At 31.2% G+C, this 18,551-nt stretch overlaps 3 protein-coding genes across 4 annotated transcripts; 2 read left to right on the top strand and 1 right to left on the bottom strand.

Moving 5' to 3' along the window:
- Window positions 1-3,169: 3,169 nt before the first annotated feature.
- LOC124831100 (squalene monooxygenase SE2-like) lies at window positions 3,170-9,267 on the top strand. Its single transcript, XM_047304995.2, has 8 exons — window positions 3,170-3,479; window positions 4,030-4,141; window positions 4,296-4,470; window positions 4,579-4,747; window positions 5,043-5,264; window positions 7,934-8,209; window positions 8,378-8,656; window positions 8,821-9,267. Exons 1-8 carry the CDS (start codon window positions 3,231-3,233, stop codon window positions 8,932-8,934), a joined length of 1,596 nt encoding a protein of 531 aa, XP_047160951.2. The 5' UTR covers window positions 3,170-3,230; the 3' UTR covers window positions 8,935-9,267.
- An 840-nt stretch (window positions 9,268-10,107) lies between these two features.
- On the top strand, window positions 10,108-13,939 carry LOC124831099 (G patch domain protein). Of its 2 annotated transcripts, none has more exons than XM_047304993.2 (4): window positions 10,108-10,308; window positions 10,807-10,983; window positions 12,759-13,155; window positions 13,260-13,939. In XM_047304993.2, the coding sequence occupies exons 2-4, from the start codon at window positions 10,815-10,817 to the stop codon at window positions 13,576-13,578; spliced, it is 885 nt and encodes a 294-aa protein (XP_047160949.1). In that variant the 5' UTR covers window positions 10,108-10,308; window positions 10,807-10,814; the 3' UTR covers window positions 13,579-13,939. The 2 variants fall into 2 exon arrangements, with proteins under 2 accessions (XP_047160949.1, XP_047160948.1); XM_047304992.2 differs by having other exon boundaries at window positions 10,108-10,319.
- Window positions 13,940-14,570: 631 nt separating this feature from the next.
- Window positions 14,571-17,310, bottom strand: LOC124838010 (DUF21 domain-containing protein At2g14520-like). Its single transcript, XM_088115933.1, has 11 exons — window positions 17,133-17,310; window positions 16,938-17,014; window positions 16,762-16,845; window positions 16,349-16,462; window positions 16,130-16,216; window positions 15,760-15,899; window positions 15,580-15,667; window positions 15,325-15,398; window positions 15,084-15,208; window positions 14,695-14,954; window positions 14,571-14,615 (listed from the first exon to the last, which is right to left on the bottom strand). The coding sequence occupies exons 1-11, from the start codon at window positions 17,308-17,310 to the stop codon at window positions 14,571-14,573; spliced, it is 1,272 nt and encodes a 423-aa protein (XP_087972059.1).
- Between the last annotated feature and the right edge of the window lie 1,241 nt (window positions 17,311-18,551).

Here is an 18,551-nt window from a genome sequence, read left to right as displayed (position 1 = left end):
AATTATTTTAAAAAAAAACTAAATCATTTGTCAAATATTTCTTAGAACAATTGTGTTTATTTATTTTCACATTTCAGAATCATATTTTGCAAATAAATTATAAATAATAAACCTCTAATTGGTATATATTAAGTGACATAATAATAAATAATAAATAATAAGTAATAAACAAATTATACATCAAAAGACAAATAGGTTTAAAAGATTTTTTTAATCAACTAATTTAATATAACTTGAGAAAAAATGCAAAACAATACAATTTATTATTAATAAGAATTCAACATATTATTAGTGTAAAAAATAATTCAAATTTCTTAAATTGATATTTATGATTAGTATTTTACATTTCTTAAATTTATATAAACATAAATTTAAATCAATAATAGATAAAAGGTTGAAGGTATGTAAACTATTTTTTTTATATTAACTTATAGTATTTGGTAAGTTTTTAAATTATTTAAACTTAAAACTTATTAGTTTTATTATGAAACAAACTTAAATTATTAATAATAGCAAATTCAAAATATTATTTAAATTAATAATAAAATATTTTTAATATAGTGCTAAATTTTTTTATTATATCAAATAGTTAAATTATTATTTCAAAAAATCAATTTATTAATTATGAATATATCGTTAATGTTTTTTTTTTAAAAAAAAAGGGAAAAAGTAGCCTAATTGAAATATGAGCTCCACCTGACAACAACATAAACCAGCTCAGAATTTGACTTCTTGAAGATGAGGTTTTGAATTTAAAAAAAAAAGGGATTCCGTTGGATAAATAATATAAGAATGAGATGGATCTTGTAAAACAAGTTAAAATGTTTATGAGAGAAAAAAATATTCTAATTACACACTATTATATGATAATAAACATTCACATGAAATAACCATTTAACTTTTTTTTATGAATATCTATGTAAAACAATAAATAAAAATATATTTATATTTTTTATTTAATATAATTAAATTCATAAAATATTTTACATTATATTTAATTTAATTATATTTAAGTTTTTGAAAAGTTATAATATGTCTCATCTTCTTATTTATAGATTTGGAGAACATAAATTTCAAGATAAATATTGTGCTGTTTCGTTTAAAAAAATTGAAGATAAAGGGTGAATAGATCTAAAAGTAAAACTTATTAAATTTTTTTAATAATTTGACTATAGATAAAAAATTAAAAAATTAAAATAAAATTACAAAATTATTCTAAATGTTAAAATTAATATAAAATAATTTTTAAATTAATTTAAAATATTTTTTAACCATGATTTTAAAGGTCACTAAAATCAGTTGCATAATGAAACCGACTCGGTTGCATAATGAACAATGCGGAATCGGTTTCAAATGGGATATCAAACTAATTCTGCAAAACTACATCTCGTTCATATTCAAATTCTTGGATTAGAATATGCTATTCACTGCCAAATTCATCTTACTTAATCTTTCTCAACAATAAAAAAATTTAACTAATAAAATGTAAACAAAATTTTATGATAAAATAATAATTTTTAGAATATTTAAATGATCGTATAAAATTTTGATATCATCAAACTATCATGATCCTTGATTATTTACTTGAAATTAAGAGTTCAATTCATGACAAATATTTTTTTTTTAAAACTTTAGACAAGACACCTATGCATATCACTAATTATTAAGTGTGTTTTTTTTACAATTCTGTTTGACAATAAGTAAGTAGTATCTCATTTAATAGGATTGACTAAGGAAGATCTTTTATAGGATAGTAGTTGTGAATAGATTAATGATCTATCTAATACCAACCACCATGTTCAAGGCTAACCGTCTCCCCCATCATCATTTATTAATATATATATATATATATATATATATATATATATTAATTAAGCTTATAAAAAAAATTAGCGTGTCAGCAGTTATTATCATGATACTAACTAACATAAATACACCTTTGTCTTGTCTATTAATCCGTTTCTTTTATAATATTATATGCTCATAATATATAAATTAATATATAAAAAATAATAAAAAAAATAATAAAAAGTGTTTGAATATTAACAGTAAAAACTATTAAATAGAAAATAAAAAATAAAATAAAAAGATAAACCTTGAGACAATTGTATAAAAATATTTAACATAATGGTTATTTTAAAAAAATAAGTTAATAATTATATATTTTAAAAAAAATATCAGTTACCAATTATGCTATAAAGTGTAAAATAAGAATAAAAATTGTGTATAAGATATTATTTTTATATATAGGTATGTATAGATATACAGGTATTGATTAAAGTGAACTTTAAAAAAATAAAATTAAGTGAAAATTAAATATTTTGTTGATAGTTAAAATTGTTATTTAAAATTTAAAATGGTTAGACTAATTTAATGAAAATAAAATTATGAAAATGAGTATTCTTATATGATATATTTATATAAATGATAATTTTTATTTATGAAAAATGTTTTTGAGTAACTATAAGTTAGTTTTAAATATTTTAATTGTTTATTCAATTACCAATTGGTTGGATTAGGTCCCTAGCGTAAATCATTATATTTTTATTCTTTTTTTCTTATAATTAATAACAATATTATTATTATTATTAATATACAAACAATATTTGTTGATATAAAATGTATTTAAAAAATATGTTACAATTATTTTCTACTAATAATATATTAAAAACTATCCCTGATCCTTTTTAAAAAAGGAACAACACCTTTGAAGAATTGTTCATTGTTAATTTTAACTTAATTAGAATTACGAAAAAATCCTTTTATAATCATGTTTATTAGTAATTTAACTCTTTTATGATTATGTTATTATCAACCTATGAAGTTCTTTAGATTTATATTTTTCCATGCACAAAATTAAACTCAAAATCTTATTTAGAAAAAATTTGTCTAATATACATTAGAATTGCCCAATTAAACAGAATGAAATAATCTTGCAAAATAAAAAAAATGAAAGAAAAGGAAGAGTTTCATATAAAAAAAATCACAAGTTTTGTTGAAATAAATTCACTGTATCACATTATTTAAGAAAATGATATATAAAATAGGATGAAGAGAGGAAGTAGGGATTGTCCCCATGACAACTAGAGAGAAAGTAGTTTATTTTGCATTTAAGTGACACTGACAACGTGTCAAACCTCAGTATAAAATCCACACTTCAACTCTTTCTTTCATCATTATCCTTTGTATTTGTTTTTTCCTTGCTTTTCAGGCCTAGTTCCACTGATCCAATGGAGATGGATTTTGCATTTATTTTGGGGGGAATTACAGCTTCTACTATGGTTCTTCTGTTTGTTCTGTTCAACTCTGCATCAAAGAAGGAGGCCAAAGGTTTAGTACATGCAGAAAATAATGGTAGCAGTATGATAACAACAACAGCAGAAAATGGAAACCAACATGAACAAATTTCACCAACCTCCGACATCGTCATTGTCGGTGCTGGGGTTGCTGGTTCAGCCCTTGCTTACACACTTGCCAAGGTAGAACAAAGTGGAAACCTTTTCTTTTCATTTGCGTAATATCTTCTGCAAATATGTTTTTCACACGTACGCGCGCATATACGTGTTAAAATATTATCAATTGTTACAGTGTCATTATTTATATATATATATATATATATATATATATATATATTTTGAGGTAAAATAATAAAATGATTGAAAGCCAGAAAGGTTCAAGAGAGGTTCAAGAGGTTGGAAGAAAGAAAGAGGAATATTCTACAAGTTTAGTTTATACAGACTTCGTAAATATTTCTTCTAAGTTAATATCTCACACTTTTATTTTTCTTGAATGTTTTTCCTACAACCAGAAAAAAAAAAAAAACGTAAAAAGTTAAAAGAATTGAAAGTCCAATGTTTTGTATTCCTCTGAATGTTCTTAGAACCAGACCACAAAGTACATATGTAGTCAGATTCATATTTATAGTTGTGAATGTTCTGGGTCCTTTTTTTGAATGGCCTAAAATTTCTTCAATTATATAGTTACTGTTGTAAGAGGATGAAAGATGTTGATATATGGTTGTTGTTTCAGGAAGGAAGGCGAGTGCATGTTATTGAAAGGGACTTGACTGAACCAGACAGGATTGTGGGAGAATTGCTACAACCTGGAGGTTATCTCAAGCTAATTGAGTTGGATCTCCAAGGTAAGCAAGCACCATGTTTGTACCAAAGTATAGATGGATGGAAAATTGTATGAAAATTGTTGTAATCAATCACTTTTAGGTGTAAAGAACTTCATTTTCCTCTGTTGGTCAAATTCAAGACTCTCATTAAGTGATGAATGTTGAGTTGCTGCAGATTGTGTGGGTGAGATTGATGCTCAGCAAGTCTTTGGCTATGCTCTTTACAAGGATGGGAAAAATACCAAACTTTCTTATCCCCTGGAAAAGTTTGACTCTGATGTTTCCGGAAGAAGCTTTCACAATGGCCGTTTCATACAGAGAATGCGAGAGAAGGCTTCAACTCTTCCAAAGTAGTACAAAAGTTTACCATGTTTTGAAAAAATGTTTCTGAAATGGATTTTATTTTTATTGAGTCATTTCCTTCCTTTGCATGCTCTAATTGTTCCAAATCTGTGCAGTGTAAAATTAGAACAAGGGACTGTCACATCTCTGCTAGAAGAAAATGGAATCATCAGAGGGGTAAACTACAAAACCAGAAATGGACAAGAGCTCACAGCCAAGGCTCCACTCACTATAGTATGTGATGGTTGTTTTTCCAACTTGAGACGTTCTCTTTGCAACCCAAAGGTAAACATACTAAGTTTTTCTCTTTCTTTATCATATCAGCAATCCAAAGTATTCATTAGTTTTATCAATGATCAATCTTCATTTGAAGAACTTGATTAAACACTTTTAATAACGTTTTTGCTCTCAATACACATTGTATCTATCTTGTTAGCTTTAAGATAACTGTGTTAAGACACACATTGTATCTTATATTCAAAACATAGGTGTGCATCACTAGTGATGGTTAAGAATAATTTAATAGTGTGTTTTCTACTTAACATACCTTGTAGTGAAATGGGTTTATTTATTTATGCAGGTTGATGTACCATCTCATTTTGTTGGTCTGGTCCTAGAAAACTGCAATCTTCCATATGAAAACCACGGGCACGTTATCTTGGGTGATCCTTCTCCCATTTTGTTTTATCCCATAAGTAGCACTGAGATTCGGTGTCTGGTTGATGTGCCTGCTGACAAAAAATTACCTTCCCTTGGTAACGGGGACATGGCTCGTTATTTGAAAACAGTTGTAGCTCCACAGGTACAAACAAACATCCTAGTCTTTGGCTTGACATAACATTACAAACTATCAACGGACATATTCTTTAACTAACACAAATTTGTGGTTTCAGTAATGAAACAAATTTGTGGTTTCAGTAATGAAAGTTTAAAGAATAATTCTGATGTATTATTTCAACGAGTAGAGTACCATATATATATATATATATTCAAAGATTTTATAATTCTTCATCTATTAAAGGAATGACATGTACACAAATTTGCACAAATTATAATAATATCTAGATTATAACTAACACAATATTTGATTGCCTAATATCCTTTAATAGAATATTTGGCATATCTTAATATTCCACTCAAGTTGGTGTATGGATATCACACATTCCCAACTTGAATAGAGACTCATTAAACAATCTTCTTGACACTCCTTTGGTGAAAACATCAGTCAACTGCAATTCTGATCTTACAAAAGGAAATGAAATTATTCCAGCTTCAAGCTTCTCTTTGATGAAATGTCTATCAATCTCCACATGCTTTGTTCTATCATGTTGCACAGGATTGTGAGCAATTGCTATAGCCGAAGTATTGTCACAGTACAAACTCATAGCTTCATTTTGTTTAAAGCCCAAATCTGATAGCACATTTTTAATCCACAAAAGTTCACATACACCTAGTGCCATGCCTCTGAATTCTGCTTCAACACTAGATCTTGCTACTACAGGTTGTTTTTTACTCCTCCAAGTTACAAGATTCCCTCCTACAAAAGTAAAGTATCCAGAGATAGATCTTCTATCATCTTTTGAACCTGCCCAATCTGCATCAGTGTACCTGAAGGGTCCATATTTAGGATTGGCTCACTTCCTGCAGAATGATCCTCACACAATAATTTATCTTCACAATCAAACATACCAACATCATGATTATGCACTTCACTTTCATTGCCTCCCTGAAGTGGAGATTCAACATAAAAAAATTCATGCTCATTAAATGTCACATCCATAGAAATATAAAATTTCCTTGATGGTGGATGGTAAGCACAATAACCTTTTTGAGTTGATCCATACCCAACAAAAACACATTTGATCGCTCGTTCTTCAAGCTTTGTACGTTGATGTGGGTGTAAGTGAACATATATAACACATCCAAAAATATGAGGTGGTAAATAAACTATGGGAGGAAGGATGCAATGATCAGACAACACATCAAAAGGCCTTCGAAAGTTAAGCACACTAGAAGGGGTTCGATTAATTAAATAAACTGCAGAGCTCACAGCCTCACCCCATAAATGAGATGGGACATTACCATCTATCAAAAGTGATCTTGTCACCTCTAATATATGTCTATTTTTCCTCTCAACCATTCCATTTTGTTATGGTGAATAAGGACATGTAGTTTGATGCAAGATGCCTTTAGAGTTCATGAATTCTATTAATTCAGTCTTAAAATATTCGCCTCCATTGTCTGATCGAATGACCTTAATAGATGTGTTAAATTGTGTAACAATCAAATGATAGAAGGAACGAACCACATCACATACATCATTTTTATATTTAAGCAAATATACCCAGGTTACCCGAGTACAATCATCAACATGATAAACCATTTTTTTTCATTATGTGTAGATTGCGGGACAGGGTCCCAAACATCTGCCAAACATATGTGTGAATTAATGAAAAAGGAAAATTAGTTTTGTTATTGCTTAAAGGAAACACAACACGATGATTTTTTGCCAAAACACAAGTTTAAAAAAAAAATCAGAAATATTGCATTTATGAAATAGTGATGGAAATAATTTTTTTAAATAACCAAAAGAGGGATGTCCCAACCGTCTATGCCACAACCAAATTTCTTTTTTGTTTTTATCTTGTATGTGATCGTTCACAAGACAAGCCAATCCTTTTTTATGGTTTGATTGAGACATTTTCAAGATAATACAGTCCTTCACTCTCTCGACCACTAGCAATCTTCTCCTTGGAATGAATGTTCTGAAAAAGACAATGGGTTGGGTAAAACAAGGCAACACAAGAATGTGATTTGGTTAACTTGCTGATGAAGATAAGATTACAGTTTAATGCAGGAACAAATAAAACATCAGGAATCGATAAGGAGGGTGAGAGGGATATAGTACCTATACCTTCAATAGGAGATGAGACCCCATTGACATTAATAATAACAGTTTTAGAACAAATAGAGGAAAAATTAGTAAATATATGAGGATCACAAGTCATATGATCAGTAGCACCCGAATCAATTATCCAACTACCCTTAGTAACAACAGAAAGATTAAGGGCAGAGTTACATATACCTGACTTGGTCACAAATCCGGCAGCAGTAAAAATATAACCCTTGGAAGCAGCGGAAGTTCTAGAATGATGTTTCTCGATTGATTGTCATTGGAAGAAGCCATCAGAAATATTCAATGAAAAAAAGCACTGATTCCTATATTGTAGAGGATATCAGTGTTTGGCTCTTGATACCATAATAAAAGGTTTAAAGAATAATTCTGATGTATTATTTCAAAGAGTAGAGTACCATATATATACATTCAAGGATTCTATAATTCTTCATCTATTAAAGGAATGACATGTGCACAAATTTACACAAATTATAATAATATCTAAATTATAACTAACACAATATTTGATTGTCTAATATCTTTTAATAGAATATTTGGCATATCTTAACATTCAGGTTCCCCCAGAGTTGCATGCTTCTTTTATAGCAGCAGTTGACAAAGGAAACATAAAAAGTATGCCAAACAGAACCATGCCTTCATCTCCATATTCCACACCTGGTGCCCTTCTCATGGGAGATGCCTTCAACATGCGTCACCCTTTAACTGGAGGGGGAATGACTGTGGCTTTGTCTGATATTGTTTTGCTGAGGAACCTTCTTAGACCCCTCCATGATCTTCATGATGCTAATGCTCTTTGCAAATATCTTGAATCATTCTACACACTACGCAAGGTTAATATACATTACTCAAAGTATATACATTTTCACATCAGCAAATCAGAAATTCTCCTAAATGACTAAGCTTCTTTTCTTTCATAGTGAATAATAAACTTTTTGGTCGATGAAATACCAGTATTGGTTTGAGAAAATGTGATAGGTGTTTCATGATTGTGTTTGCAGCCAATGGCATCTACAATAAACACTTTAGCTGGGGCATTATACAAGGTGTTTTGTGCATCCCCTGACCCAGCTAGTAAGGAAATGCGCCAGGCTTGTTTTGATTATTTAAGCCTTGGAGGTGTTTTCTCAGATGGACCAATATCTCTACTCTCAGGTCTAAATCCTCGTCCATTAAGCTTGGTTCTTCATTTCTTTGCTGTGGCTATATACGGTGTTGGTCGCTTACTCATACCATTTCCTTCTCCAAAACGCATGTGGATTGGAGCTAGAATTATTTCCGTGAGTACTTTTTGCATTTCTTGACAGTTAAACATGCACAATCTTTCACACATATAAGCCATATTCTTCGCTGCGACATTATCATGTTCCAAATGATGACCAATTCTTGCAGAAGAGTTACTCAAGTTATGATTTTGAATCAGTTTTGTTGTTGAGATTTTCAGGGTGCCTCTGCTATCATTTTTCCCATTATCAGGGCTGAAGGAATTAGACAAATGTTCTTCCCTGTGACTGTGCCAGCATATTACAGAACACCTCCTTCCAATTTGCATGTTTGAAGACAGATATTGGAAGAAAAGACATGCAAAAACATATAAGCTGTGCCCGCATTCTATGTAACTGTGATTACACCAACCAAAAGGGATAAATAAGTGAGCCTAGAGGAGAATTCTGGTGAAGGCTCCATATATTAGAACACTGGTTTTGTCTGTTTGCAATATACATGTTTTTTATGAATACAATTTTCGAATGTATCGTGTCTACTTTAGGACTATACCAAATTTCCAAGATCAATCTTCCGTGGAAAAGAGGTCAAAATGATTTGTACTTTTATATAAAGACACCAATAATATATTTCGTATCAATAAAAATTTAAAATGCGATGTGATAAATGAGGCGTGACAGTGGCTTAGAAGTTTTTATTTTTTTTGGATTTTTGCAATTTAGAATATAAATTTTATATTGTGGAAGGTTTTTAATTTAAAATTTATTTTTTTATTTATAATTTAAAATATATAATTTAATACAGAAGTACGTCTTGAAATTATGGAAGTGTAGAAAGAAATTTTCTATGAATTTGGTCCAACTATAAATCATATTGATTATTTATAAGTTAAACTCACCATTTTACATTATTTATAATTTAAAATTTTAAGAGATCTATGAGTCATTAATTTATTTATTTTTACGTTAAGTGAAGTTTTGACTCACTTAAAATTTTCAATATAATATTATCTGAATATTAAATTATAAACATTCTATTAGACTAAGCATATTATTAATTGAATAACTTTGAGTTTTAATTAATTTTATGTTTTTATATTTAGGAAAGTGCTATTTTTCAGAAGTGAAAAAATGACCAAAAACATTTTGTAAGTTTATAGTAAATAGGAAATTTGGGAGTATTACATTCTTATCTTCATTTTCTTACAAATAATTTAAAAAATAGAAATTTTTTTTAATTTTTATCCTTAAATTAAATTATAATAATTTTTAAAAATGTTGAATGGTTAAAGATATTTTAATATCACATTTTATTTTTTTCTTATGGGATTTAAGTTTTGGATATAGATATGTCTGTTTATTTTATTTGATTATAGTATAATGTATACACATAAATATTTATTATTTAAATTTTAATCTCGTAAAAATAACTATTTATTTTGTACAGTGTATAAGTTAAATGCTAATTAGATAAGAAAAGCATATATTTAACCCCAGCTCAACTCAAGAAATAGAACAAAATCTGGTTGCTCTTGGCACCTACGTCAACACAAATTCCATCGCCTCTCTCTCTCCCACATCGTCCACCCCAAGCAGCGATCCCGATTCCAGCACCACCGTCACTGATCGAAAAGAAACTTCGGTGACGGAGTCTGCTTTTGCTACCGCCAACCTTTCAATTGGTCACCTTGCACTTCAACCCTCTTTCAGTTAAAAATCGGTACTTTCTGCTGCATCCATCATTACCGTCATCATCTCCTTAACTGTGACTGAAATCCCATCATCTACATGTTTTGTGCGTTTTAGGGATTTAAGGCTTGATCGATACTTTCCATGCCATAAGCTTTCTCTGGGATTGGGAATTTGGGATTCAATTTGAAATTCATAAATATTTTTTGCAGGGTTTTTCACTTATCAAGTACAATTGAACAAAAAAGACCTAATGGCGGTTGTTGTTGTGACCACATGATTTTAGGTTATTTAATTAATTTTTGCATCGAGAGGGCGTTGGGAACTTAGCAATGTCTGTGATATGTGAAATCATAGTTTTGTTTTTGGCTTTTTACTGCATATTTTGGTTCTTTCCCCTTGCCGACACAAAGCAGCACAACATTCTGGAGTTGTTTAATTCTTTTTTTAAGGTTGTTTATTCAATTAAAGTCTCATTTCTTTTGTTTTTCTATTTTGTTTTTGGATAATATGGTCAGAGACTCCAATGGATTTGGAGACTGAAAATAGATTAGCTGCTATCCTTATGAAGGAAGCGGCAGAATTACGGCGGCAGTCTGAAAGGGAAGGTGTTCTTGCTTATCTTCGAAAGCCTGACGTACGGAGTCGGCCAAATTCGCGATTCCTCACTGCTACTGTACGTGGAGTTCAGCAAGGTTATTTTTAGTCGTATATTTAGACAGAGCTTCATTACTACTGCCCTATATTGGCTTGTGTTGTATGGCTGTGCTTCTGGGAAAAGTTGGAATTAGGAAATGATATTTATATTACTGTTTCACTGTTTGATGATTGTATCAATAGCCTGTCTTTCAATTGATTTTTTGTGTGGATGCTGAGTTTAAAACAATTCTTATTAAACTTTAATTTTGGGGGGGAGGGTGGTTAGGAAGTAGAAGGAGGGAAACGATTTACTGTTTCTAGTGGTGACTCTGAGTTATAAATGGCGGAAGACTAAAAGTCCTACATATGAGCACACCATTGTGGCCTATGGTGCCATTAGCAACAAACTGCCTATGGCGGTTGTTAAAATTCTGCCATGTTGTCCATGGCACCAACATTAAAGAAGAATGCTCATGGCTTATATGGGAATTGGACATGCAGATTTGTTAGAGAGATTGGGGTAGGTATGTTTGGAAGTTGATTTTCTGGAAGGAAAGGGAAGGGAGGAAATATTTTATTTCTAATAAATATTCTGTAATTTGTTAACTTAAAAAAAAAAAAGAGAGATTTTCGTAAACTTGAGAGGCCGGAGGATGATTATGTGGAGACATGGAATCTACTAGAGTTTGGTCACTGAGTAGTAAAGATAATTTTTGGCAGGAAATAGTACTGCTTAGCATTTTGGAACTGGGAAATGCAATTGGAGAAAGAAGAAAATGGAGAACACTTTTAAGATAGTGAACGTGGTATAGGTTTTTTTTTTTAGAATATGTGAATTAAAAAGAAATTGTCTGAGAGAAATAAGAAAAGTAAAAAAAAAAGTGACAAGGTAATGGTGGAGAGGTAGATGTCATCTTTAGCTGCCTCATTATCATACCTACTAATACATTATAATAATTTGACTTGGGGATAATCAAAACCATTAACATAAAGTGTAAAAGAGAACCGTGCAAATTATATAGAAGTTGTTGTTATCATTGGCTGACTCCATATACTCTCCTTTTTCTTTGCATGAACAGATAAGAAAAATATAAAAGAATGCAAATAATACCCAATATTGTTCCTTTGCTACGTGTTAAAAGGTACATGAAAAATTAAACGAGAAAAAATCATTTACAGAATTTGTATATCATAACTCATCTATCCATATTCTTGGTTACACTTTATCCATCCATATTGTGTGTAAGATTTAATTTTGATTTTTTATTTAGTATAGTTCTTTAAGACAAAGATTTAATGACATGTTCTTGCTTTATCGAAATAGGCAGAGTACCATAATATTTATTTCAATGGTCAAACTCACTGATGATCGAATGATAGTGCAGTTTTCTTTTGGCTGACAATTTTTGGTGAATTGAATTGAATTTTGGACAAAGTTGTTAAATAACTATTACAGCATTGCCATAGCATTTTTTGACCCTTCTACCATAAGCAATCTGTAAAAAGAGGTCTTCAATGGTGGTTCCCGGCTACATTGAAAACCTCAATGTTTATATGGCAGAATTATGCCCTTCTGCCTTCTATCATTGATAACCTTGATCAAAGGGTATGCCTCAAGTTTTGACTAGCATGACATTGGGTCTCATGAGTCATGACTACTTTACCCAAGTTGAATACTGAAATTACTTTCATTTCTTTTTATTATTTGTGGCTGACAAATCACCATCCTTCTCCTCTGTTTCTGAATGTTTTTCATCTAAGATGATGTCTATATGCTGAGCTGTTAGTTTATTATTAATCATATTGAATTTCTTTTGTTGTTCTCTACCAGCAAATAGAGCCGTGGAAGTGAATGAGATGTGGCGATTGCGGCAAAAAGAACTGGAGCTTGATAAACGGATTAAAGAAAAATCAATTGATAAAAGAAGTAAAGACAGAAGTCATAGGGATGATAACTTATCAAGAGGCACAGGAAGACATTCTGGTATTGATAACAGCACTAGAACCTCTGCCTCACGTTCAAGTCATAGAGAATACGAGTGTGATAAAAATGATAAAAACAGCAGTGACAGAAATCATAAGGATGATAACTCATCAAGAAGCCCAGGAAGACATGCTGTAGTGGATAAAAGCTCTAGTGTCTATACTTCATGCCCGAGTGAAAGAGAACATGAACATGGTGTGGAAGGTTTAAAGGATGAAGAGCTTGAAGAGTTTCTGCACTCAAGGTATTAGATCTATCTTATGCCTTTTGTTGTTTTATATGTGTGCTTACTCTAGTATAATATCTCTGATTTTTTTTGGAACTAAAGAGACTCCATTTTTTTATTAGGACCAAACGAGGCAGAGGTGCTGTTGGTCCGAGGATGGATGAGACTGGACCTTACCTTCCTCCTGATTCAGATGGGGAGCCTGGTAATAGTCCAAATGTAAGGCATCGCCGTGTTATTTTTGGTCCGGAGAAGCCCTTGTCATTGAGATCATATGATACTTCTGATGAGGAGGAACTTCATGAAGAAAAGCGGAAAAAGAGTAAAAAGTCTCACTCTAGGAGCTCGGACAAGGAGCATTCTAAGAGGCGCAAGTCCAAGGACAAATCTAAGCATAAGAAAAAGAAAAGGGAGGAGAAAAGAAGTAAACATCATCACTAAGGCTCTCATGTAACTTATATTCTCAGACGAAGGTAACTTGCGGATACAGTCGATTTGGATGAAACTCGTGTTTGTACTTAGCACAGATGATTTTCTGTAACATCAAATGCAAATGCAAATCCAACTTGTTTGGCCACAGAAAAGGTTACTTAGGCAACTATCAAACATTTTAAACTTCAGCTTGGGGCGTAGGTCTCTTGCAGCTATTAGGTTTCTTAGTCCTTCATCAGTTGCTTGTCTAGACCTCATTAGCTTGTTGGGAGCAATTTACCTCGTGTTTCATCATCATCTGGTCAATCTCACTGTCATGAATATCATGGAGATTTTCTTATTCCATGTCACTATAAACATTATATCTTCATCAACCTCTTTAAAATTACAGCACCACCCACTTCGTTGGTGACATTCCTTCCATACCATCACAAGTCATGGAATTTTTCCAAAATGACAAACCAGAAAATATGTGACTGCTGAAAATTCAATGGTGGCACTTTTTTCAAGTGTATGATGGCACAAATATCAACTTGTGTTGTGGATTTTCCTATCTAGAAAATTATTTTAACACGCACACCAAAGGAGTAAACTTCGTTTCAATATACAGTCTGACGGGAAGAAAAGGTCCAAAGTCCTTCAAGACTATAATTGAAATTGTTGATGACATTTCAAGTTTAGCCACGGTATCATTAGACTTCCCAATACTAACAAGATTATTTGTAAAATATAAGTACTTGATAAGTAACGATATGTAGTAAAGGGGACCGACTGCATATGCAGAAATAATACTTCAATTCAAGCGCATTGCAAATGTATAATTGTCTGTTATATACTTTTTAAATACGTGTATACACAGTTTTTTTTTTATATAAAAAAGGAAGTGATATTATCACTTGTTTTCTATAAAAAGGATAAGAAGGAATAATAATTATTAGCTATTAAACTCCAAGACAAGTATGTGAAAGACTAATCTACATGATCGTATGGAAGGATCACTGTCAGAAGTCTTCAAAATGATGATCCGTCTCATCAAAGATCTCCTCCTACAAAGAAATATTGATGTCAACTCAAGATTCCGTGAGCAAATTTATTTGCTAAAAGTTACCTCAATGAATTTAGTACCTGTAAAAGCTCTTCGATGACATCTTCCATAGTAATTATTCCAACAGCTTCTTCTTTTTCCGGCAACTTTTGAAGTGAATTTCCATCTATATCCAAAATATCGTAGTACATATTTTTGGACCATTTTCTGCTCTGGGAACCACCCCTCTTCGAATTATTTGAGTTTGAAAAGTTTTTCCATTTATGGTGTGACAATTTAGCTCTTATATTATTCTCTTGGGGAGGCTTATCACCGTCAATATTCACCTTCACATCTCTCACTGAGTGTATTTCAAGCCATTATCAAGATAGACAAGGAGAACATGTTGTGATGTGAAAAAGTTCAGTTTTGAAGAGAAAATCTAAATAAAATGTTAGCATAGTTTAACTTGATTACAGCATGTGCTTACCGTAGGAACTATTGTTGGAAGGTTTTTGCTCAGTCTTGTCCCAGTTTTTAACGACGACGGCCATGTGGCTATGACCCTTTTGGAACTCATTCAAAATATCATACAGTGGCATCGATTCTGGAACCCTGCTAATCATGTAAACTTCAGATATGAACGTATTTTAATGTAATATAATGCCATTAATTTTAGTGCTTATGTTTTTCAAGTTACAGTAAATTTGCCAAACTTAAAACAAAAATACCTTGGAATTCTTCGCAAGGTCACACTTTTCACTGGTGCTTCATCTTCTGGGTCAATTGTCAATAAATTCTTGACCTGAAAGTCCATAGTGTATCTGCTTAGAGTTAAAAACAAACTTAATGTAAAATGATAAATAAGTTGATATACAAGTTGAATCTCAATGAAATTGATGCAAAACTATTATGTGGATTTACACTGTCAATGCAAAATAGATTTTATCGATAGGTTAAAGAAGAACAACAGACTGCATGCATACCAGGATAAGTCCAATAATATTAGTGGGCTGCTCATAATAGACTGGGACTCTGCTATGCCCATTCTCCATTATCAGATTCATCAGATACCTGTAACAATAACCCTTGATTACGGAAAATTGTAAAAAGTACAAAAGCTAGAACTCACATTGATAATTTTTTGAGACACCTTTTGTCCCTACCTGTCAAGCTTTAAATTAATGTCAACACAAAATGTTTCGGTTATGAGAGTCATGACATCACTGGCTATCTTCTCAGAGAGTTCCAGTGCTCCAGCAATGATCGTTGTTTCATGATGTGTCAGTTCCCCACCTTTTCCAGCCTAACACAAAGCATCATGAGTGTTCAAATGGAGTCTAAGCAACTAGAAGAGAAGAAGATAACCCGCAGTTACATTATTCAGATTGGAAAAGAAATGGTTGAGAACTGCAGCATACTGTTGAATTAGATGAAGAGCACTGAAGACTAGTCTTCAATTTCAAGAGAAAATGAACAAACAGACTTATAACTTATAAATGCATGCCTCAAGCATCATGTAGCTCTGATACAGACCTCATGGCCATGCAGATTTACAAGTGTCTTCAACTCAGCTCTGTGGAAAAGGGCTTCATGTCGATGCCCCAGCAAAAAGTCCAGCAACTGGGGTACCAAATGAATGTAAAAAAGGTCAAGAAGGAAAAGAAAGTCTATGGATAACAAATCAAATTCGTCCCTGGTTACTGAAATAAAACTGAAGAAGTATCAATAAAAAGTCTGCTTAATTTGTGTCACCTTACTAATTGGATAAGCAACAGGAAAACATATCCATACAAGAACTCGAACAGCTGGAGCCACTGTTGCACCAATTGCTAAACCATGGCGAGAACAAATTGATTGAGGTATAATCTTCTCAAAAGTAAGCAGATGTTAGAGAATGTTACGTAGCAAGTTGATTATCTGCATGCCAATAATTCCTACAATATATTGAGTAAAGATATGCGCTGATGCAACCAAGCAGTGTTAGGACTGCAATCACTACCGAAGGTATCATTAAGCAGATTGAATGTGCCAGTAGAAAGTCTTGAGGATGAGCTTCTGACTTTCAGAGACACATTGTGTCAAAAAGGAAGCGATCTCCTTAGTTTTTAACCTGTGATATGTATGCATTGCATTTAATTTAACATATATCAGAAAAAAATTCTCACCTCACCGAACAGAAGGATTAATGTCACCGCAATCAGTATAGCACCCCACCAAACAACAAGACTATCCAGAAAAACTGGAAGGGCCTGTCAAAACCAACACCATTATCCAAAATTGGCTGGATCTTTCTGTGTATTCATGTGATTAAGCAGACACTAACACATGATTTTAGTTTTACCTCCATGGCTACCGCATTGCAAATTAGGAGTGTGCAAAGCAACAAATGTTGATTCCTGACAACAGGCAATATCCTTGCTGTTATGACAAAACACAAGTTCAAACAATCGGAGTTATAAAAAAACAAACTTATCCCAATATTGTAAGAAAATATACGTTATGGTGAGTTTCCATAAGGCAAGGAGAGAAATTTCACCAGCATTGTTGCGATCGTGAGGGGTTCCAGACTTTGCAAGGACCTCAAGATCAACGAGACTCAATGACATGAGGCCTAAAGTGAGCCCTGACATCAATCCAGCGAATATCACGAGCAGCACAATTATCAATACGCGTTTTGAAAACTCCACATCACAGCACTCATACTGCACTGCCATTGTAACCACTCTACACACAAACACACATTCCTTGTTGTTGTTGTCGTCAAATGTATGGTTATATGTTTGTGTTCATGATCATGATGGTGATCATTGTCATGGTTAACTGGTCATCGATAATGAAGCTTCGAAGGATAGGGACAAACACCAAACCAACCAATCAACTGTTTTTGCCTTGGATATGGCAAGAATTTTTCTCTGGAATGGTATTTCTTGATTCTTATTCTGCTTCCTTCTGTTGAACATATTAATGCTACTGCCGCCAACCATTTCAAACAGGACATTCCAAATATGGTTACGTGTTTTTCTAAGACGTATTCAATGATACAAAAATCATGATAGTTGTTTAAATCCTTTTTAATTATGGGCTTAAAGCATCAATTTATCAAGTGGTGTCTTCAACTATTAAAATAGAGAACACTGTCTCACAATTTTGTAACTAACGTTAACTTCAGCAGCTGTCTTTAAATACTATGTACTTTGTTTTAACATTTGGGCTTCTGTCTAATTTAATCTCAAAGTTAAATTTAAGAGAAATATGTCTTCTATTGATATAACTTAATTTGATTGTATTACTACTAAATGTGAAATCTTATACACTTTTTTTTACCCACAGAGAAATATTTCAAATATGAAATTTGTGAGACTAAATATTTCTCTTCCTTCTTTATTAATATCAATCATTACTTACTATACTTTTTAATATATATATATATATATATATATATATATATATATTAAATATAATTACATTACACTTATTTTATAACTTTTTTAATAATAAAAAAATTAATTCTTTAAACATTAACTAAATTTTATAAATAATTATATAATGAATAATAACACATATATTGATACCATTATTTTTAAATGCATAATTTTAATTTCTATTCAAAATGTATTCTAAATATTTTAATTAAAATATTTAATATTTTTTTATTGCATCAAAATTATAATAGAAATATATTAATATGACATTTATTTTGATTGAAAATATAAGGTATTATTTATTTTATTAATGTTATTTGTAATTAGTTAATATAATATTTGTATTCATAGTTTCTTTAAAAGATTAAAATACTTGTAAAATAATTAAGTAAATAGCTTATATAAATTATGTTTTTTATTTATCATATAATTATCTATAAAAAAACTAATTAATATTTTAAACAATTAAATTTTAAATTATTAAAAATTTAATTAAAATATAAATAAATATTATTGATGTAACATCTCATTTT

This window comes from Vigna umbellata, chromosome 5 (genome assembly GCF_029865625.1).
Source record: "Vigna umbellata cultivar VRB3 chromosome 5, Vumbellata_1.0, whole genome shotgun sequence".
NCBI lineage: Eukaryota > Viridiplantae > Streptophyta > Magnoliopsida > Fabales > Fabaceae > Vigna > Vigna umbellata.
Note: the sequence above shows the minus strand (reverse complement) of the source record. Positions and strands in the feature narration are given on the sequence as shown.